We start from the raw sequence: 24,398 nt of genomic DNA, 5'->3' as shown, positions 1-24,398 counted from the left end.
ACCCCCCTCCCACCTCCCTCCCCATACCATCCCTCTGGGTCATCCCAGTGTACAATCCCTTTTTAAATGTATTTCTACCGCCCTCCACTTTTTTCACTGCTTCACAATGCAATAGATATTTTTTTTAATTAAAAAAGAAAATGTTATTTACATAAAATTCAGCACAGCACACTTGTCCAAAATGTTCTCAGTAGCAGTGGGCAGAGCCAGAGAGAGAAAAAAGCCAAGGTTTCAGCTCTAAGCTTCCATCAAACACAAATAAGGGAGCATAATTATTCATATTTTAAATTACGAAAAAGCACTCAACATTACCCTCTTAAAATGAAATTGGCCACAAAGAATTATTCTCTCCATTGAATAAGGCAAACAAAACCAATCAGAAATGCATACACTTGAAAACTGCTCAAAAGGACATCCATTTAATTTGGCCATTCATTCTCTTTAAATGAGAGCCAGTTACCAAGTATGAAACATGTTCTACACACAGGAAATGTAATCAAGAGCTGAATAAAATTAGTTCACGAAATGAACTTAAGAAATTCAGCTTTTTGATATAACTTTATTTGGATGTAGTTTGCCAAACAGAATTTCACATCTTTCATGCTAAAATTGGAGCATACAGAAATCCATCTTAGCAAATGTTAACTTCATATCTTCTTTTTCTTGTTGCTCACTTGCTAAGTCACATCTGATTCTTTGCAACTCCATGGATTGCGGCATGCCAGGCTTCACTGTCCTTCATTATCTCCTGGACTTTGCTCAAACTCATGTCCATCAAGTCAGTGATGCAATCCAACCATTTCATCCACTGTCACCCCTTTCTTCTCCTGCCCTCAATCTTTCCCAGCATCATGGTCTTTTCCAGTGAGACAGCTGCATCATGGTCTTTTCCAGTGAGACAGCTCTTTGCATCTGGTGGCCAAAGTACTGAAGCTTCAGCTTCAGCATCAGCATCAGTCCTTCCAATGAATATTCAGGATTGACTGGCTGGATCTCCTTGCTGTCCAAGGGACTCTCAAGAGTCTTCTCCAGCACCACAATTCAAGAGTCAGTTCTGTGGCATTCAGCCTTTTTTATGGTCCAACTTTCATACATACATGACTACTGGAAAAACCACAGCTTTGATTATATGTACCTTTATCAGCAAACTGATGTCTCTGCCTTTTAAAACACTGTCTAGGTTTGTCATAGCTTTTCTTCCAAGGAGAAAGTATCTTTAATTTCATGTAGTCACTGTTTGTGGTGATTTTGGAGGCCAAGAAAATAAAATCTGTCACTGTTTCCACTTTCCCCCCCATCTATTTGCTGTGAAGTGATGGGACTATATGTCATGGATCTTCTTTTTTTGAATGCTGAGTTTTAAGCCAGCTTTTTCACTCTCCCCTTCAGCAAGGGGCTCTTTAGTTCCTCTTCGCTTTCTGCCGTTATAGAGTGGTATCAACTGCATATCTAAGGTTGTTGATATTTCTCCTGGCAATCTTGATTCTAGCTTGTGATTCATCCAGTCTGGCATTTCACATGATGTATTCTGCATATAAGTTACATAACCAAGGTGACAGTATACAGCCTTGACATACGTCTTTCCCAATTTTGAACCAGCCCATTGTTCTATGTCCGGTTCTAACGGTTGCTTCTTGACCTGCATAGAGATTTCTCAAGAGACAGGTAAGGTGATCTGGTATTTCCATCTCTTTATGAAGTTCATATCTTAGATGTTCAGAAAAGGGCATTTAGGACTTCCCTGGTGGTCCAGTGGTTAAGAATTCACCTGCCAATGCAGGGGACATGGATTCTACCCATGGTCCAGGAAGATTTGACATGCTACAAGGCAACTAAGACTGCGAGCCACAGCATCTCAGCCTGCACTCTAGAACCTGTGCTCTGCAACAAGAAAAGCCACTGCAATAAGATGCCCATTTGCTGCAACTGGAGAAAGCCCATACCCAGAGACCCAATGCAGGCAAAAATAAATAGAAGGAGGGAGGGAAGGAAAGGAAAGAACATGTACAGCACGTATACACAGAGCCCTAGAGTTGAGATGGTTCTCTGCAGCTCTGCAAAGACCTTCTGTAGGGCAACAACAAGCCAAATTCAAAGTGCCGAAGGAACTATCTACTGCCACACTATACTACACAGGAATGTTTCCCTGATTTAATTGTGGTCTCTGTGAAAAATGTGAACCAACCCCACACTCCATCATAACGTAAATACAGGCAACAGGCAGAGTTCATTCTGACTAGTAACATATTTCAGTTAAACCTGCTCTCTCTTAGCACTCAGTGCTGACCTTTTACAGAACTGACTCAAAAATAGAGTAGCTTTCAAAGAAGCTAAGCCAAGAGACCATAGTTCAATACCTTCAGCTTTTGTTTGCAACACACAGAGGTTTGCAGACACAGAAAGAAAAAAGCATCTGTGTGTTCCATAGGTTATAAAACAACTTTATCTACATTACCTACTCCCTACTTAGACCAGGGGATTTAACTATAGGCTCAAGAAAGGTGAAACTGCAAGGTATGGCATTTAAGGCAAAAGAGTCAAAGCACAATATAAATCTTTCAAGTTAAAAGTAAACCAGTAATAAGACTTAGAATTTCTTTTTAAGCAATTTTTAAAAATTAATGTGACAATGATTAACTTAAAAAAATAATACTAGTAAATCAGATAAGATGCAAAAAAGAGTTTTGGAGAACAGTGCACACTGATGGGAATATGCTTCACTTACTTCACACTACTGAATGGTATACTTAAAAAACTGGCTAACATGGTAAATGTTATACTATGTATATTTTATTGCAACTTTAAAAAAAAAGCAAGTAAATCAGGGCATGAGCAATGAACAACACAAAATAAAATTTTTTTAAAATTTAATTTACAAAAACAACAGAAAGAATGAAGTGTTTAGGAATAAATTTAAAGAAGAAGTGCAAGTCCTGCACACTGAAAACTATAAAATATTGTTTAAAGAAATTAAAGAAGAGCTAAATAAATGGAAAGATAGCTCATATTCATGAAACAGAACACTTAAGATGGAAAGATGTGGGTTTGACCTCTGGGTCAAGAAGATCCCCTGGGGAAAGACATAGCAACCCACTCCAGTGTTTTTGCCTGGGAAATCCCATGGACAGAGAAGCCCAGTGGACTATATAGTGCATGGGGTCACAAAAGAGTTGGATACGACTTAGTAACATGGACTGCAGCCTACCAGGCTCCTCCGTCCATGGGATTTTCCAGGCAAGAGGACTGGAGTGGGTTGCCACTGCCTTCTCCAAGTAACTAAACAACAACCCCTCAAATTGATCTACAAATTCAATGTGACTCCTATTAAAAAGCTCAGCTAGCTTTTTACAAAAACTGACTAGGTAATTCTAAAATTCATACAGAAATGTAATAAGCCCACAATAGCCAAAATAATCTCAAAAAAGAATTGAGTTGAAAGATATACACTTCCCAATTTCAAAACTCACTACAAAACAACAATTGAGATTGCATGGGCCTGGCATAAGGACAGACACAGATAAATGGAATAGAATCTAAGGTCTACAGATAAATCCACAGATACATGGTCACGTGACACAGATAAATGGAACAGAATCTAAGGTCTACAGATAAATCCACACATATATGGTCACATGGTTTTCAATAAGGTTCCAAGAGCATTCCACGGGAAAAGAATAATCATTTAAACAATGATGCCAAGGCAACTGGATATCCACATGTAAAGAATGAAACTGGACCCCTACCTCACATCCTACTAAAAAATTAACTCAAAATTAACTAAATGTAAGAACTAAAAATTAAAAACTCTTAGAAGAAAAGAAGTATAAATATTCATGCTTTTAGACTAGTAATAGTTTCTTGGTATGACACCTAAAACACAAGCAACCAAAGAAAAGAGAATAACTTTTGACTACATAAAAGTGAAAAGACAACTCACAGAATGAGAGAAAATATTTATGAATTATATATAAGAGTCTAGTACCCAGAATACATTAAGTACTCTTTCAATTCAACAATAAGACAAATAATCAATTTTTAAAATTGAGCAAATGACTGAATAGACATTTCTCCAAAAAGATAAACAATTGGCCATAAGTTCATGAAAAGATGCTCAACATCATTACCACAATGAGATACTATTTCAAAAAGACAGACAGTAACAAGTGTTCATGGGCATGTGAAGAAATTGGAACTCTCATATATTGCTGTTGGGAAAGAAAAACTGTGCAGTCACCTTGGAAAACAGTTTGGGAGTCCTTCAGGAAGTTAAACATAGGATTACCATAGGACAATTATGACTGTGACTTTGGTCAAGTTATTTAATTTCTTTGTACCTCAGTTTTCTGTTCTGAGGAAAGGAGAATGTTAATAGTATCTATCCTAGAGGGCTACTGTGGGGACCAAAGAATTTAGAATAGGGTTTGATATGTGACAAGCATTTACTAAATATCAGTTATAGTTAATATTTCATGTTATTATAAGAATTCAGAAGTTAAATTTCTACCTTTAAAATAATACCTTTATAATCATTTAATAATACTTTAGGAAATAAACAAGGTAGTTAAAAAAGAAATTGATATATTCACTCAATGGAATAGTATACGGTCATAAAAGGAAGTACACTTAGATGCTACGACATGGAGGAATCTTGACAACATTATGCTAAGTGAAAAAGGTCAGACACAAAGGGCATATATTGCATGATTCCATTTATATAAAATATCCAGAAGAGACAAATCCGAATGAAAGAAAGAAGACTGACGCTTATCAGGAGGAGTAAGGAGCTTATCAGGAGAAGTAAGGAGTCTCTCTTTAGCATGATTAAAAATGTTCTGCAATTATGGGTGATAGATTGCAGACACAAAACAGTGAATATACCAAAAATTGCTAAAATACACACTTTAAAATGGTCTATTTTAAATGAGTTATATCTCAGTTTAAAAAAATAAATTGACTTTATCTTTAAGAAGTCTGTATTATCACTCATGGAATTTCATTTTCCCAAAGATTACTAACATCAAATAGGTATTTGTAAAGAGTGTGCTCGTCTTGTTAATAAGGAATGAGTTGCAGAAAATGTGGGTTATTTCTGAGACACATACAGGCTTACAGTAGATAACCCAAAGCTAACCTGGAAATCTAAAGAAAAATAAATGATGAAAGTTGTACTTTTTATTGTGACTTCTACACTTTAAAATTCTGTCTGCCTTGTTTTTAGGGAGAAAAAGCATATGTAATTTCACAGAGAATCTGAGTAACGCTGGAGAGAACACAACAACTACTGGACTATTGGCCAAATAGGTTCTATCAGATTAAAAAAAAAACTTAAAGACTCATTCCTTCAATACACTCAAGAACAAGAAAAATATACTAAGGACATGGTGTCTCACAGACTTACCATGAACTCCTAGAATTCAAACAATTACAGAAAACAGGAAGAGTGCTTCAAGTTTACAGAATCAGAGAGTCCGTGGATGGACACATCTGCCATCCTGTGCTGTAAATCAAAAATCTGTATCTTCTCAATTACAACCAGAGGGAAGACTCAAAACGTGGTCCACTGTCTCATCTATTTGTTCGAACATATCAGGTGCTGTTTAAATTCTGATTCTCTCCCACAAAGCTTATCTGTTTGCTTATTAATTAGCCTCCGCCTCAGAACCTATTTCCTAGTTAGCACTCCCTTCACTCCAGGCTTCCCCCAGTGAAAGGTAGTATGCACATCCTTCATTAAAAATATTAAAATACACATCTTATCCCATTTAAGACATTATGATAAAACAAAATCCTAGACGAAATTCAGAATTACCCTTGAAAAGTAAGTATATAAGAAGAAATTTCACTCAGTAGAAATGTATGTCTAAATTATAAGCCAAAGACAACTAGATACATTCACAGAAAAAATTTAGGAAGCATACTAGCAAAAAGCCTACTGCCTCCCTGTCAGCTGGTAAAGAATCCTCCTGCAATGCAGGAAACTGGGGTTCACTCCCTGGGTTGAGAAGAACCCCTAGAGAAGGGAAAGGCTACCCACTCCAGTATTCTGGCCTGGAGAATTCCACAGACTGTATAGTCCATGGGGTCGCAAAGAGTCGGCCACAACTGAGTGCCTTTCACTTTTACATGTTGAGTTTATCTAACTGAAAAAATACCTTATAAACAATTACTACTTCTATATTAAGTAAAGGATTATAACAGGATTAGTAAAAGGAAAACATTAAAAAAAAACAGAACACAATGAAGGAGAATAAATATTATACTTTGTAAACCTACCGAAAATCAATATCCAATAAAAGGCTTCTAATGTTAGACTTCGTGCCACCTGATTCTTTCAACCTGATCAGCTCATGTAACCTAAAGCAATTAGTGAAAGCAAATTTAGTAAGAAACGACTAATGTCACATGTAACAAACAAAAAACCCATCAGTGGTCTCCTGATATTTCTAACATTTCAATGAAACACTGAAGAAAATTTGGCAGGTATAGGCAAAGTTTCAATTTTGAAGTATTTTTAAATGCTGGATCTCATCTAAAACAGAAAACTCTAGAATTAATAGTAAATAACTGAAGATTCAAACCAGAATCTTCTACCATACATCAGAAATCTGGAAAGATTTCTCTTGAATGGAATAAAAATTACAAACTCCTTCAGAGAAGGACTACACTGTATACTTAAGGTTGCACGTTGTACCCTCTATACAGCAAATAACTACTCACTACATTTTCTTACAGTTTAGAAAGTGGTGATGGGAGAAGCCTTTAAAACACTGTTATCACATACCTTGGGGTCCCAACACACAGTACTCTTCTGAATCCAAGGTTCGAGAGCAGGTCTACCAAGAACAGACAGCTCCGGTCAGCAAACAAATACTGGGCATTTGTCTTCTTGTTTTCCAGTGGATAGAGGAGTTTACTGGGCCTTTTTAACTGGGTGATAGAAACATCACCCACTACCTGATGTTCATGATGCTTCTCCTCATCATCCGGCAGCAGCAACTGCTGACAGCTCTGACAAAACTTTCTCTGAGACAAGGGCAACTCGATAAACTTCAAGTACCTTCAAGACGTGACAAAACACAAAGCAATACAGTCTCAGTTGGTGACTTTAAAGGCATTTGATTTTTGCCAGTTTTAATATGCAAAAAGTATTACTTCTTAAAGAGTGCTGCGCGTGCAAGCATGCATGCTAAGTCACTTCAGTCGTGTCCAACTCTTTGCAGCCCTATGGACTGTAGCCCACCAGACTCCTCTGTCCATGGGACTCTCCAGGCAAGAATACTGGATTGGGTTGCTGTGCTCTCCTCCAGGGACTCTTCCCGACCCAGGGATCAAACCTGTGTCTCTTATGTCTCCTGCATTAGCAGACTGGTTCTTTAACCACTAGCACCACCTGGGAAGCCCAAAGAGTGCTGTATGAGGAAGTAAAGGTACAAAAAACTGTACAATGTTGGCTAGAATTTATGTCTGGCTGCATACCTAAAGTAGAAAAGGATCAGCGATTTCGTAAGAATTGAGATGCTCCAATTTAGCCACTGGATAAAGATCAATATTCATTTAAAATGTGAATATAATATATTACTCAAACAACTTAATAGTAATGGAGACTACTATCACCTTTAAATTTATTGACAAATCCATGTATTCCAACTTGGAAGTGTTAACCAGTCTGGCTCAGTAAGACAGTCATTTTAAAATGAGAAATTAAGATCATTCTTCAATTTCTTATGGCATACTTAGCAAGAAAAATTACCTCTTAAAAGAAAAAATGTTCCCACAAAGTTCCTCTATTCTTAGCACTATTGATGGAGGCAGTTCTGAGAAGCTCACGTGCAAAACAGCAAAACATTCTGTCCTGCTGACCTCTGGGGTTCCACAGGCTGGTGTGCAGAAGTGCCCTTCTCGGGGGCTTTTCTGCTGCTCCACAGGGTTTTGGAGCTGGAGTCACAGAGACCAGTAACTCATTAAGCCAGCACTTTGGAGGACTCAGAGGAATCCTTCATCTCTCGAGCACTTAAAGTTAAGCAGAGAAATTTGGTTTTGATCCTGTGCCAACAATCTTCTGACAATGAGTTACTGGAACCTGGAGACTAGGAACTGTGTGCAGTACCACAGGCATTTTATGGTGGACAACAGCCCATTTCATGAGATCAAGCCCTGAGCCTTTGGAGTGGGAGCACTGGCTCCAAGACCCTGACTACCAGAGAACTATCAAATAGTGAGAACCCACACAAAAGAAACCACTTGAATACAAGACCCGGCATCATCCAACTACCAGTATCACCCTGTGCAGGAGGCCTCATCTAAACAATAAACAAAACAAAAATACAAACCCAATCATCAGCAGACAGGATTACCACCTCACTCAGCCTTGCCAATCAGAGGAAAACATACAAACAAACAAAAACTCAGCACAAACCTCACCCTATTCAAAGCTTACACAAACCACTGGATCAACCTTAGGAGGGCAGAAACCAAAAGGAAAAAAGAATTCAACCTTGAAACCTGGGAAAAGGAGACCTCAAATACAGTAAGTTAAAAAAAAAAAAATAATAATGAAAAGGCAGAGAAATACCACACAAATGAAGGAACAAACTAGAAACACAGAAGTCCAAATAAATGAACAGGAAAGAGGCAAACTACCTGAAAAAGAATTCAGAATAATGATAGTAAAGGTGATCAAAAATCTTGAAAACAAAATGGAGAAAATGCAAGAATCAATTAACGAAGACCAGAAGAATTAAAGAATAAACATACAGAGACAACACAATTACTGAAATTAAAAATACTCGAAGTAATCAATAGCAGAATATCTGAAACATAAGAACAAATCAGTGAGCTGGAAGAGAAAATGGTGGAAATAACTCCTCAAGAGCAGAATAAAGTAAAAAGAATGAAAAGAATTGAGGAGAGTGTCATGGACCTCTGGGACAATATCAAATGCACTAACATTCAAATTATAGGGGTCCCAAAAGCAGAGAAAAAGAAAGGGTATGAGAAAATTTTTAAGAGATTATAGCTGAAAATTTCCCCAACATGGAAAAGGAAATAAGCAAGTTCAAGAGGTACAGAGAGTCCCACACAGGATAAACCCAAGGACAAATACACCGAGACACATACTAATCAAACTAACAAAGACTAATAACAAACTTCAGTTCAGTTCAGTTTGGTCGCTCAGTCGTGTTCAACTCTTTGCAACCCCATGAATTACAACACGCCAGGCCTCCCTGTCTATCACCAACTCCCGGAGCCTACCCAAACCCATGTCCATTGAGTTGGTGACGCCATCCAACCATCTCATCCTCTGTCATCGCCTTCTCCTCCTGCCCTCAATCTTTCCTAGCATCAGGGTCTTTTCCATTGAGTCAGCTCTTTGCATTAGGTGGCCAAAGTATTGGAGTTTCAGCTTCAACATCGATCCTTCCAATGAACACCCAGGACTGATCTCCTTTAGGATGGACTGGTTGGATCTCCTTGTAGTCCAAGGGACTCTCAAGAGTCTTCTCCAACACCGCAGTTCAAAAGCATCAATTCTTCGGTGCTCAGCTTTCTTTATAGTCCAACTCTCACATCCATACAGGACTACTGGAAAAACCATAGCCTTGACTAGATGGACCTTTGTTGACAAAGTAATGTCTCTGCTTTTTAATATGCTGTCTAGGTTGGTCATAACTTTCCTTCCAAGGAGTAAGCATCTTTTAATTTCATGGCTGCAGTCACCATCTGCAGTGATTTTGGAGCCCCCAAAAATAAAGTCAGTCACTGTTTCCCCATCTATTTGCCATGAAGTGATGGCACCAGATGCCATGATCTTCGTTTTCTGCATGCTGAGCTTTAAGCCAACTTTTTTGCTCTCCTTTTTCACTTTCATGAAGAGGCTCTTTAGTTCTTCTTCACTTTCTGCCATAAGGGTGGTGTTATCTGAGTATATGAGGTTATTAATATTTCTCCCAGCAATTTCTTAGATAAAAGTGCCTTAGGAAGCAAGTTTTGTTATTGGACGATGCTAAAGCTGAAACTCCAGTACTTTGGCCATCTCATGCGAAGAGTTGACTCACTGGAAAAGACTCTGATGCTGGGAGGGATTGGGGGCAGGAGGAAAAGGGTACGACAGAGGATGAGATGGCTGGATGGCATCACCGACTCGATGGACGTGAGTTTGAGTGAACTCCAGGAGTTGGTGATGGACAGGGAGGCCTGGCGTGCTGCGATTCATGGGGTCGCAAAAAGTCAGACATGACTGAGCGACTGAACTGAACTGAACTGACTGAAAAGAAAAAAACAGAGATTAAATTTCTAATTGCAAAAAAAAAAACAACAAAGAATAAAGGCATTAAATATTTTTGGACTTGGAAGAATACGGGTTATACGGTTTTGTAATCTGGGTACTTCATGCAGAAACTGCTGGTCAGTTGGATGTCAAGGAGAAAGGGCAACTTTTCCAGTCAGGAGCAGTTCAGAAAGTTTGAGGACAGATTTCTTCAAGAAGGTGAAGCTGAGAGATTATGCTACATCTAAATGTTTTGAGGGAGTTCGGACAACAGGCAGAGAGTTCGCAGTTGAATCATTTCTGAAGCACATAAATAATTAAACAGACAGTCATTACAAAACAAATAAACTCAAAACTGTTATTAGCTAGTTGGAAAACAAAAGTTGTACAGAAAAGAAGTTATTATGATTAATACATGTTTTAATATAAATGGAATCACACAATAGCCACATGGATATTTTGATGTAAATTATTTTTTAATTAATAAAAGCCTTTTTTATGAAAGAATTAAAACTGCTGGAGGATAAATTTCAGCCAAATGAAACAACAGTAGACTGTCAGTCAGCACTAAATCCATTTGACCACAGACTAATATGAGAAAAAAATATGAGTATCAGAGTATAAAATGGAAACAATAAAAATCCAAATAAAACCAGCAGAAGAAGGGGAAGAGAAAGGGGAAGTTAGCAGAAGTACAGTGATGATTTTCTCATGTTTTAGAGCCAAAGGCCAAATATAATTTAAAACTGAAAAATCAAGTAAAAGTGCTATAAGCAATAATCAAAGGTATGAGGTTAACCCTAAAAAGAAATAATCAACTGAAATCAGATAGTAACTACAGAGAAGGAAAGACAGAAGAAGGAGAAATATATAAAGTCACCATTTCTCATTTTTAGATGAAGGAAGGCAACATAAAAAAAAAATTAAATCTGGTTTAAAAAACCACAAAGGCAACCATGAAAACAAAAATACAGAAGGAACACACATTAAAAAAATAAAAGCAAACACAGACCATAGAGTGAAAGAGAATAAAAAGAAGCAATAAAAATCATACAACAAAACCAGGACCAAGCGTATCTATCGTACCTACCATTCAAACAGGCTAAATAAACCCACCCATTAGAAGAAAGACTGGATCACAAAAGCAAAATCCAATCAGCCTATTTCATCACTTCTAAGATGCATATATTTTCATATTTTAGCATCAAGGATATTGAGACATGATTTAAAACTGCCACCAGCCAGACTGTAGGTGGAGTGTCACTGCCATCATCCTATGACTCAGTCCCGAAACACAAAGTTATTGTACTGCAGTCAAGGACCAAACCAGAGCAACAGAGCTGAGGCATGTAAGTTGCTTCAGTTGTGTCTGACTCTTTGCCACCCTATGGACTGTAGCCCGCTAGGCTCCTCTGTCCATGGGATTCTCCAGGCATTAATACTAGAGTGGGTTGCCATGCCCTTCTCCAGGAGATCTCCTCAACCCAGGGGTCAAACCCACATCTCTTACAACTCCTGCACTGGCAGGCAGGTTCTTTACCACTAGCACCGCCTGAAGAAGCCCTGGGAACCGAAGCACACTTTTGATATCAGAGAAGTAAATACTCATCATTGAATGAATGACAAAAACAATCAAAGGCTTTACAGGAAAAAGGAGAAAGGAAGCTCCCCAAAGACATGATGATATGTCAGCTTCTGCTACTTAAAAACAGTCAAAAAGACTGCCTATCACACACCCATTGAAGCCAACTGAAGGCAGGAGAAAGTGCAAATCACCAGGAAGAGACTAAAGTTCAAAGCCAGGGGCTAGTGTGGCAATTCACTAACTACATGGGACTATCTTAAGGCACTTAGTATAATTATTTTTAAGAAAAGAAAAAGAACAATGTTAAATGAACCTCCACTTACATATTTTGTGTCTGGTCAAAACTATCCTTCAGAAAGTTTTTATTGCTAGTTTAGTAACCTTCTCTTGACAAGAACAACTGAGATCTTAGGCATATTTCTATTCAAAATTACATCATCATTCAAAGACATGGCTTTATGTAACATTCAGACATAAGAGTTTTTTTAAGCTTGGTAGGAAGAAGATGAGACTCTCCAGAGCGAAGGATTACTCAGCGCTCCCTCCTCATTTGTACTTACTACACACACCCGGGGGCAAGAAGAAATTCATTCTGCTGCACGGCTCAGCATGACTCACAAACTGCAGGCTAGCATTCTGAATGTCACTTTTATTGATCTCCATTTGACGTTCCATTTGCCTTTCCAGGAGTAGACAAATTATGTTTATGGCATTTCCCTAATAGCAGACCTTGAAAATCTGAGTTTAAATGAGCTCTGAAAAAAATATAACCAAATGAATTATCAACTAAACAAAACTATTTGGATGCACATAAATTAATGCTGATTTTAGCATTAAAATATATCTTCTCTAAGACTTCAGGGATCATGATAAAGATGCCACCATACTACATAATAGAATACATACCAGGCAGCTAAAAACTGTAAGGAAAGTCAAGTCTCAGGCACAAAATGTAAATCAGTCAGCTGAACACATATGAAATATAAAGCATGGTTCAAAGAGTAACATTAGGAAAATGATTATCAAATCCTATATTGTAGAACTTAGAAGTCTGTGCAGCACTGCCAGTTCCATAATAAAAATCAAGTAGCAAAGGTCAATTTATCTCAATAACTACAATTGTTCTTTTCTAACAACTTCAAAAGTAAATCAATGAAAAGCTAATGCTATGTCACAGTAACAGATAAAAGTGTGCTTTATAGAATAGATATAATGTTTAAATGCATTTTAACACTTTCAAATATAGTTACTTAATAAGATAACACAAATGAGTTGTATAAAATTAAATTAGAAAACAATTATAATCTCAAGTAATAGTATGTCATCCTTAGGTCCATTACACACAAAAATAATTTGCTAGTCTCAAACTGAAGACACACTAAAAGAATATGCAATTAATAGCATAGAACAGGTAATTTAATAAGCTTTGGTTTTAGAAAGGCAACATTTTTAATTTTGAAGAATGACTAATTTCAAACTTTTCACTCTGTAGCAAGCAAATAAGAAAGCATAAGAGCATCAGCTATAAAGTGATACAGTAAAATCAATGACACTACACTTTAAAAAGTGGAAACTTTTACCAATCCTCCAAAACCTATTTAAATACCATATCCTTAAACTGAAATCAGTTAGTGAAGGCACAAGTAATCTGTAAAGCTTCTGACCTTCCAAAATACCCAGTTTTTTCTAAGAATACTGGCAACACAGTACATTCTTCTTTGAACTGTATTATTTTTAAATATATCTCAACTCCATTATTACTAGCATTTTAAGTTCTTTTTGAGTCCTCGCCAAAGAATGAATAAATGACTGGATGGATGGAAGGATAGATAAACGGACAGAGGCCTGGGAAACAAAATCTGAGGTTTTGGATCACAGATGATTTAAGACAAGCTCTCAATAATCAGCACTGGAACAGATGAAATTATGGCCCCCAGGAAATAACCTTTTGAAAAAATTTTAATATTTTCATATTCTAGCCAGTGTTTTTATTTCTAATTATCATGAAATATGCATTTCAAAAATTCTTCAGTATCAAAATCCATACTCTGGCAGTACAAAGATTTGCACAGTGGTTTAGCTCCAGGCTAAAATCTTATTATGTAAGGAAAGAAGATCATCTAAATTTTCTTATGGAGTTTAACTGAATCACCAATATTTTTATGCAATAACATGAAATACATGCTTATTAGCTAAAAGTGACATGGTTGAGTACAAAACTAAGTACACATTATGACCACAACCCCTTTGCACAGGAAAAAGGCCAGAAGTACTAGAAAATGACCAAAGTGATGGCTTCAAAAGGAGAAACCACAATGATGCTTTCCTACTTTCTACTTTCTGCATTTATTCTATCTCGTTACAATAACCTCATAATAATATATCTCTATATAACTTTTATATTCTTAAATCTCCTTAAATTAAATTACTACACATCATATATTAATTACTATCTGGTTTGAGCACTGAAGAATGGATGCTTTTGAACTGTGGTGTTGGAGAAGACTCTTGAGAGTCCCTTGGACTGCAAAGAGATCCAACCAGTCCATCCTAAAGGAGATCAGTCCTGGGTATTCATTGGAAGGAATGATGCTAAAGCTGAAACTCCAATACTTTGGCCACCTCATGTGAAGAGTTGACTCAATGGAAAAGACCCTGATGCTGGGAGGGATTGGGGGCAGGAGGAGAAGGGGACGACAGAGGATGAGATGGTTGGATGGCATCACTGACTTGATGGACATGGGTTTGGGTAAACTCCAGGAGTTAGTGATGGACAGGGAGGCCTGGCGTGCTGTGATTCATGGGGTTGCAAAGAGTCGGACACGACTGAGCAACTTAACTGAACTCAACTGAACTATATGCTTAAAAATACCACTTCAGAATCAGAGAGGCATAAGTTTGAGTCACCACTCAGTCATTCTAGTAGTATGAAGTTGATGAGGTTAACTTAACTTCTCCAAGCCTCAATTTTCATCTAAGTAAACCACCTTGGCAGGATTAAATAGTATCTCATGGAGCAGGAAACAGCAGCCCACTTCAGTATTCTGGCCTGGAGAATCCCATGGACAGAGGAGCCTGGTGGGCTACAGTCCTTGGGGTCGCAAAGAGTTGGATACAACTGAGTGACTTTCACTTCACTTCTCATGGAAAACACCTCACATAATGCCTGGCTCAGTGATACCCAATTTTCATTAATTCTCCTTTCAACGTTTTTCGTTATTGATTTAATTCCCATAAATTAAGTAGATACCAAGTTAATTCCCGTAAATTAAGTAGATATGACTAAGTACTGTAGTTAAGGGGCAATCGAGTTATCTTAAAAAAAGTCACCTCCATCAAAGGACTTTAAAATCTATTAAAAGCTCAGGAAGACATTTTTAACAGATCCCAGTATCCTTTCCACTTAACCTAGACAAGACTTCAGAATCCTTCTCAACACAGCAGCCCAGGTAACCAGAAAGAGCTGTCACGAGAGTGAAAACCTGTTTGTCATCAGCAACCCAGACTAGAGGCTTTGTAAGCATCTCCCAGCACATACAGCACAATGCCTACCACAAAGGAAAGGATGAATTTTCTTCACAAGTTTACCAACAAATTAAACCTGTGACTCAATTCCAGTTAACCCAATAAAACATTTTAAAAATGTAGATTTTTAAAGACAGATGTTATAGCTTTAAAAAATTTGTTTAGTTCTTTTATTAATACTACTTCAATAAAGAAGGTTACAGTAAATCTTCATGGAACTGGATTTGGCAATGATTCTTAGCTATGATAACAAAAGCACACACAACAACAACAAAAAAAATTGAAAGATGAGACCCTTTGATACACTCCTGTGGTAAAGAATCCCCCTGCCAATGCAAGAGACACAAGGGATTCAGGTTGAATCCCTGGGTTGCGAAGATCCCCTGGAGTGGCAACCCACTCCAATATTCTTGTCCAAGAATCCCATGGACAGAGGAGCCTGGCGAGCTACAGTCCATGGGTCACAAACAGTCAGACTCGACTGAGTGCATGCATGCACACACACACACCTAGAACATATAAAGAACTCCTGCAGCTCAACTACAAAAACAGCAATGACCTTGTTAAAGTAGACAAAGGACATGAATAGACATTTCTCCAAGAAGATATATAAATGGCCAAAATGCATTTGAAAAGATGGTCAACACCATTAATACAGAAGGAAAACAAAAATCAAAAGCATAATGACATACCACTACACAACGGCTAGGATGTCTCTCCTAGCAAAAAATAATAATAGTACACATTAACAAAGACATGCAGAAACTGGAACCCTCCTACATTGCTGCTGCCGCCGCTGCTAAGTCACTTCAGTCGTGTCCGACTATGTGTGACCCCATAGACGGCAGCCCACCCGACTCCTCCGTCCCTGGGATTCTCCAGGCAAGAAAACTGGAGTGGGTTGCCATTTCCTTCTCCAAGACATGAAAGTGAAAAGTGAAAGTGAAGTCGCTCAGTCGTATCTGACTCGTAGCGACCCCATGGACTGCAGCCTACCAGGCTCCCCCGTCCAATGGGATTTTCCAGGCAGGAGTACTGGAGTGAGGTGCCATTGCCTACACTGCTGGGGGGGATGTAAAATGGTGCAGCTACTGTAGAAAACGGGTTGGTAATTTCTCAAAAAACTAAACAGTATTATCATATGATCCAGTAATTCTACTCCTAGAGATATATATAAAGAAATGAAAACAGGGACTCAAACTATTTATACACCAACATGTGTTGACTATTACACACAACGGCCAAAAGGTGGAAACATCTGGGTGTCCACTGATGGATAGACAAGATGTGGTACACATATACAAAGGAATATCATTCAGCCATAAAAAGGATGAAGTTTTGATACATGCTACAACATGGATGAGCCTTGAAAACCCTACTCTAAGTGAAATAAGCCATATACAACAGGACAAATACGGATGATTCCATTATCTTAAGTACCCAGAATGGTCAAATTCATAGAGACAAAAAGTAGATCAGAGGTTATCACAGACTGGAGGAAGGTGCAATGGAGAGTTATTACTTAACAGTGACAGAATTTCTCTTTGGGGTGAGGAACATAGTGGTGTGATGGTTGCACAACACTGTTAATATAATTATCGCCACTTCATTCTGTCGTTTTTGAGATTGCATCCAAGTACTGCATTTTGGACTCTTTTGTTGACCATGATGGCTACTCCATTTCTTCTAAAGGATTCCTGCCCACAGTAGTAGATATAATGGTCATCTGAGTTAAATTCACCCATTCCAGCCCATCTTAGTTCATTGATTCCTAGAATGTCGACATTCACTCTTGCCATCTCTTGTTTGACCACTTCCAATTTGCCTTGATTCATGGACCTAATATTCCAGGTTCCTATGCAATGTTGTTGGAAGAGGGTGTTTGTTATGACCAGTGCATTTTCTTGGCAAAACTCTATTAGTCTTTGCCCTGCTTCATTCCGTATTCCAAGGCCAAATTTGCCTGTTACTCCAGGTGTTTCTTGACTTCCTACTTTTGCATTCCAGTCCCCTATCATGAAAAGGACATCTTTTTTGGATGTTAGTTCTAAAAGGTCTTGTAGGTCTTCATAGAACCGTTCAATTTCAGCTTCTTCAGTGTTACTGGTTGGGGCATAGACTTGGATTACTGTGATATTGAATGGTTTGCCTTGGAAACGAACAGAGATCATTCTGTCATTTTTGAGATTGCATCCAAGTACTGCATTTCGGACTCTTTTGTTGACCATGATGGCCACTCCATTTCTTCTGAGGGATTCCTGCCCGCAGTAGTAGATATAATGGTCATCTGAATTAAATTCACCCATTCCAGTCCATTTCAGTTTGCTGATTCCTAGAACGTTGACATTCACTCTTGCCATCTCTTCTTTGACCACTTCCAATTTGCCTTGATTCATGGACCTGACATTCCAGGTTCCTATGAAATATTGCTCTTTACAGCATTGGACCTTGCTTCTATCACCAGTCACATCCACAGCTGGATATTGTTTTTGCTTTGGCTCCATCCCTTCATTCTTTCTGGAGTTATTTCTCCACTGATCTCCAGTATCATATTGGGTACCTACTGCCCTGGGGAGTTTCTCTTTCAGTATCCTATCATTTTGCCTTTTCATACTGTTCATGGGGTTCTCAAGGCAAGAATACTGAAGTGGTTTGCCATTCCCTTCTCCAGTGGACCACATTCTGTCAGATCTCTCCACCATGACCTGCCCGTCTTGGGTTGCCCCACGGGCATGGCTTAGTTTCATTGAGTTAGACAAGGCTATGGTCCTAGTCAAAGTGGAGAGTAAAAAAGTTGGCTTAAAGCTCAACATTCAGAAAATGAAGATCATGGCATCCGGTCCCATCACTTCATGGCAAATAGATGGGGAAACAGTGGAAACAGTGTCAGACTTTATTTTTCTGGGCTCCAAAATCACTGCAGATGGTGACTGCAGCCATGAAATTAAAAGATGCTTACTCCTTGGAAGGAAAGTTATGACCAACCTAGATAGCATATTCAAAAGCAGAGACATTTCTTTGCTAACAAAGGTTCGTCTAGTCAAGGCTATGGTTTTTCCAGTGGTCATGTATGGATGTGAGAGTTGGACTGTGAAGAAGGCTGAGCACCAAAGAATTGATGCTTTTGAACTGTGGTGTTGGAGAAGACTCTTGAGAGTCCCTTGGGCTGCAAGGAGATCCAACCAGTCCATTCTGAAGGAGATCAGCCCTGGGATTTCTTTGGAAGGAATGATGCTAAAGCTGAAACTCCAGTACTTTGGCCACCTCATGCGAAGAGTTGACTCACTGGAAAAGACTCTGATGCTGGGAGGGATTGGGGGCAGGAGGAGAAGGGGACGACAGAGGATGAGATGGCTGGATGGCATCACTGACTCGATGGACGTGAGTCTGAGTGAACTCCGGGAGTTGTTAATGGACAGGGAGGCCTGGCATGCTGCGATTCATGGGATCGCAACGAGTCGGACACGACTGAGAGACTGATCTGATTTGATCCAATGTTGCTCTTTATAGTATCGAACCCTGCTTCCATCACCAGTCCCATTCACAACTGGGTGTTGTTTTTGCTTTGGCTCCATCCCTTCTTTCTTTCTGGAGTTATTTCTCCACTGATCTCCAGTAGCATATTGGGCACCTACCAACCTGGGGAGTTCATCTTTCAGTGTCCTATCTTTTTGCCTTTTCACACTGTTCATGGGGTTCTTGAGGCAAGAATACTGAAGTGGTTTGCCATTCCCTTCTCCAGTAGACCACATTCAGACCTCTCCACCATGACCTGGCCATCTTGGGTGGCCCCACATGGCATGGCTCAGTTTCATTGAGTTAGACAAGGCTGTGGTCCACGTGATCAGAAAGGCAATGCCAAAGAATGCTCAAACTACTACACAATTGCACTCATCTCACACACTAGGAAAGTAATGCTCAATATTCTCCAAGCCAGGCTTCGGCAATATGTGAACCGTGAAATCCCAAATGTTCAAGATGGTTTTAGAAAAGGCAGAGGAACCAGAGATCAAATTGCCAACATCCGCTGGATCATCGAAAAATCAAGAGAGTTCCAGAAATACATCTATTTCTGCTTTATTGACTACATCAAAGCCTTTGCCTATGTGGATCACAATAAACTGTGGAAAATTCTGAAACAGATGGGACTATGAGACCACCTGACCTGCCAATTCTGAAGGAGATGGGACTATGAGACCACCTGACCTGCCTCTTGAGAAATCTGTATGCAGGTCAGGAAGCAACAGTTAGAACTGGACATGGAACAACAGACTGGTTCCAAATAGGAAAAGGAGTACATCAAGTCTGTATATTGTCACCCTGCTTATTTAATTTGTATGCAGAGTACATCATGAGAAATGCTGGGCTGGAGAAAGCACAAGCTGGAATCAAGATTGCTGGAAGAAATATCAGTAACCTCAGATATGGAGATGACACCACCCTTATGGCACAAAGTGAAGAAGAAGTAAAGAGCCTCTTGATGAAAGAGGAGAGTGAAAAAGTTGGCTTAAAGCTCAACATTGAGAAAATGAAGATCATGGCATCCGGTCCCATCACTTCATGGGAAATAGATGGGGAAACAGCGGAAACAGTGTCAGACTTTATTTTTCTGGGCTTCAAAATCACTGCAGATGGTGACTGCAGCCATGAAATTAAAAGACGCTGACTCCTTGGAAGAAAAGTTATGACCAACCTAGACAGCATATTAAAAAGCAGAGACATTACTTTGCCAACAAAGGTTCGTCTAGTCAAGGCTATGGTTTTTCCAGTGGTCATGTATGGATGTGAGAGTTGGACTATAAAGAAAGCTGAGCACTGAAGAATTGATGCTTTTGAACTGTGGTGTTGGAGAAGACTCTTGAGAGTCCCCTGGACTGTAAGGAGATCCAACCAGTCTATCCTAAAGGAGATCAGTTCTGGGTGTTCATTGGAAGGAGCGATGCTGAAGCTTAAAGTCCAATACTTTGGCCACCTCATGCAAAGAGTTGACTCATTTGAAAAGACCCTGGTGCTGGGAAAGATTGAGGGCAGGAGGAGAAGGGGACGACAGAGGATGAGATGGTTGGATGGCATCACCAACTCGATAGACATGGGTTTGGGTGGACTCTGGGAGTTGGTGATGGACAGGGAGGCCTGGCGTGCTGTGGTTCACGGGGTCGCAAAGAATCTGACACGACTGAGCAACTGAACTGGCAAATGTTAAACATACATTTTACCACAACAAAAATACACTAATTACTTAAAGTAAACTTGAAGGCACAGCGAAAAAAATCAACAATGGGATAATAAATTAAAAGTGACATCCCATCAGTACCTTTCCACACACTGAGATCGGGATAAAGGAGGCTGACAGCTTCGGTTATGGGCTTCCCGGGCAGCAAGTCTGGCTCCTGACAACTGAAAGAAAGTACAAAACCCACTTAGTAAATCATCAAACTGGCTAATATCCTAGAAAAAGTGGTATCATATTCAAACACCAAGAAGCCAGAAACTCAAGCAGCTCAAAGCGGTAAACAGGCATTCATTTCAGGGGAAAACAAAAGACATTAACCTGGGGAAACTCTAGAGCAGTTTCAAATAGTAAACAACGTATTGAAGCACTGAGAGATTAATTCACACATGGTGATCTTAACAAGTCTACAAAAGAGTGGCACACAGATTGTTTGCCAATAAACCTAACAAAGCTGAAAGTTTTCTAGTCAAAACTTTCAGAAACTTGAATTGGCACTGAGCCAAGAGGATACCAAGCTCATAAATGTATCTCTAAGTGCCTTCCTCAGCCATCCAGTAGCTGAAAAAAGGATCTTTGATGCAAACACTTCCCAAAAAGGGTTTTTCTAAAACATTTCCTGGAATGATCATGACTTGCATTCTTCACAAAGAAATCTATATTTGCAAACTCAATATTAATACCTCAGAAAGTTTTAAAGGAAATTCATTCTTTGAGACAGTAGTTTAAGACATCAATAGAGTAAGTTCAAAGTAAATATAAATTCCAATCTCTGGACCAAAAAACATGGTATCTTCATCTCTTAAGAGGTTTATCTCATACATTCTCAACAAAATGTCACACATGTCAAAAATAAATAAATATATCCAAAAAGGTGATATACCTTTTCATCTTCCCATTGAAAAAAACTACAATCTTTTCTGTCTCTACAAGCTGAGCAGGCATAAAACCTCCGTGTTTCTTCTTTCCCTTGGTTCACCTTTACAAACATAAGAGTAGGTCCTAGTTCCAAGAGAAAAAACATGTCAAACAGTCGATATCAATCAAATTTCAAATTTCTAGTTTTCACCGACCTTAAATAAAATGTTTTAGTTTTATGGATGAAAGTGAAAGTGAAGTCGTGTTCGACTCTTTGCGACCCCATGGACTGTAGCCTAAAAGGCTCCTTCGTCCATGGGATATTCCAGGCAAGAGTGCTGGAGTGGATTGTCATTTCCTTCTCCAGGGATCTTCCAGACCCAGGAAACGAACCCGGGTCTCCCGCATTGCAGGCAGACGCTTTACCTTCTGAGCTTAAATGCAATACTTTGAGATAGATATAGATATAGATATTTTTTTTTTTACCGAAAGTCACAACATTCAGGCACCGACTACTTAGGAAATATATTTTGAAAACCAGTCTCTCCAGAAAGAAAATGCTAGTGCCAGTACAGTTGCAGTCCACATGGTGAACCGTCTAGGTCCTGACACAACAGAGTTCGAACAACTGTTACCTCCGCTCAGTTATTTTTTCAGTGAAACCCTCAGCTTTTAGATTTGGACACACTCTCTCTCCGCGAGTTAGAGAAAACCTGGGTCTGGTTTCTAAGCAAGAATTCATTATTTCGCGCCTCCCTAACTTTTTTTTAACTAAAAATAAAGCAAATCAACAAATGAAATATCCAAGTACTTGGCACTGGGAATTACTCAATAACACACATCCTTTGTGCCTAGCCTCTGCCTCGTCCCTTTAAAAAAGATGTCACCGCGATGGAGCCAAAATCACAACAGGAAGGCTTCTTTGAAGGTTTCTTAAGTAAGTGGAAAAGCTCAACTTCCCGAGGAAGGAGCGTCTTCTAGAACTATACTCAGTGGGAGAGAGAGGCAGATAAAAATTTGGGAGCCCTAAATGCCCCAGGCGCCCTCAGGCTAACCACGCCCCTTGGCGCTCGACAGCCAGGCAGAGCCCAGACGCGGACCCACCGTGAGGGCACAGCGGGGCGGGGGTGGCGGGATCAGAAGAAAGCACCACCTCGACTCCCGAGTATCCCTGGCGACCTGAGCTCCCCTCTGCCTCCAAGGTTCCAAGCCGGTCCCTGGAGGTCGCCATCTTCCCACCGCCGTCCCGAAAGCCTCAGTCCGGACCAAAGAGGCTGAGAAAGAGCGCCGCTTGGACCTGCAGCCACTTTAGAGCGCCCCCACGCGCCTAGGAGGAACTTCGGCCGCTGGAGCGGAGGTCATGCCCCTAAACCCTGTCCCTAGCTAGCTGGAGGCTAAGAGGTCCCTCTCCTGGGAGTGAGTGGGAGACGGGATGGGTTGACAGGCATCTTGTTGGACCCTGTGCAGTAAGCTCACCTATTTTCTGCCTCAGCCTTAATACCTTAGGATCCGTGAGTACCCTCCTTGCGTAAGAATATAGCCAGGAGATGAAATGACTCTTGGGCTTCCCTTGAGGCTCAGCTGGTAAAGAATCGCCTGAAGTGGGGGAGACTTGGGTTCTATCCCTGGATTGCAAAAAACCCCTGGAGAAGGGAAAGGCTACCCACTCCAGTATTCTGGCCTAGAGAATTCCACAGACTGTATAGTCCATGGGGTCGCAAAGAGTCAGACACAACTGAACAACTTTCACTCTTACACTCTTTGAAGGTTATGACCACAGATGACTCTTAGCAGTGCAGCAAAGATTTTGTCTGGTTAAAAATCCAAAAGGCAACATAACTACCACCACCAGCCACGACTGATAAAAATAGCTGAAGGCTCAACTTAGTAAAGATGCCAGTTATACCCATATTTACAGCGTATCTTTGTCAGATGTTTGTAGATTTGGACAATATTATTCTGAAATTCATAAGGATAGGTGAGAAAACTACAATAGCCTAAACAGTTTTGAAAAATAATAAAGTAGGAGAAATTAGTTTACCCAGTTTCAAGACTTATTATGTAACTGCAGTAAACACATGAATGGTTGTGATGAAATAGTCAATATCTATAGTATGTAATATATACTATATATACACAGAGCTCCACCCATCAACAGAAAATTGAATTAAAGATTTACTGAGCATGGCCCCACCCATCAGAACAAGACCCAGTTTCCCCCTCAGTCAATCTATCCCATCAGGAAGCTTCCATAAGCCTCTTATCCTTCTCTATCAGAGGGCAGACAGACTGAAAACCACAATCACAGAAAACTAATCAAATTGATCACATTCACCACAGCCTTGTATAACTCAGTGAAACTATGATTCTTGCCATGTAGGGCCAACCAAGATGGACGGATCATGGTAGAGAGTTCTGAAAAAACGTGGTCCACTGGAGAAGGGAAAGGCAAACCACTTCAGTATTCTTGCCTTGAGAACCCCATGAACACTATGAAAAGGCAGAAAGATAGGACACTGAAAGATGAATGCCCCAGGTCAGTAGGTGCCCAATATGCTACTGGAGAAGAGTGGAGAAATAACTCCAGAAAGAATGAAGAGACAGAGGCAAAGCAAAAACAACACCCAGTTGTGGAGGTGACTGGTAATGGAAGTAAGGCCCAATGCTGTAAAGAGCAATATTGCATAGGACCTGGAATGTTAGGTCCATGAATCAAGGCAAATTGGAAGTGGTCAAACAGGAGATGGCAAGAATGAACATTGATATTTTAGAAATCAGTGAACTAAAGTGGGCTGGAATGGGTGAATTTCACTCAGATGACCATTATATCTACTACTGTGGGCAAGAATCCCTTAGAAGAAATGGAGTTGCCATCATAGTCAACAAAAGAGTCTGTAATGCAGTACTTGGATGCAATCTCAAAAATGACAGAA

General features: G+C 39.6%; 1 protein-coding gene across 4 annotated transcripts in view; it reads right to left on the bottom strand.

Annotated features, from left to right (window-relative positions):
• ZCCHC4 (zinc finger CCHC-type containing 4) overlaps positions 1 to 22,719 on the bottom strand; it is a 50,831-nt gene extending 28,112 nt beyond the window's left edge. For 2 of the 4 annotated variants that reach the window (XM_027544202.1, XM_027544205.1), the window contains exons 1-5: positions 22,570 to 22,719; positions 21,491 to 21,609; positions 20,692 to 20,774; positions 6,782 to 7,057; positions 6,274 to 6,354 (exon numbers count right to left, since the gene is read on the bottom strand). In XM_027544202.1, the coding sequence (XP_027400003.1) occupies positions 6,274 to 6,354; positions 6,782 to 7,057; positions 20,692 to 20,774; positions 21,491 to 21,609; positions 22,570 to 22,696 (686 nt within the window). In that variant the 5' untranslated portion in view covers positions 22,697 to 22,719. The remainder of the gene's footprint in view (positions 1 to 6,273; positions 6,355 to 6,781; positions 7,058 to 20,691; positions 20,775 to 21,490; positions 21,610 to 22,569) is intronic. The other 2 variants (XM_027544203.1, XM_027544204.1) reach the window with 2 other exon arrangements.
• Positions 22,720 to 24,398: the final 1,679 nt, after the last annotated feature.

This window comes from Bos indicus x Bos taurus, chromosome 6 (genome assembly GCF_003369695.1).
Source record: "Bos indicus x Bos taurus breed Angus x Brahman F1 hybrid chromosome 6, Bos_hybrid_MaternalHap_v2.0, whole genome shotgun sequence".
Lineage (NCBI taxonomy): Eukaryota > Metazoa > Chordata > Mammalia > Artiodactyla > Bovidae > Bos > Bos indicus x Bos taurus.
This window is presented reverse-complemented; position numbering and strand designations above follow the sequence as displayed.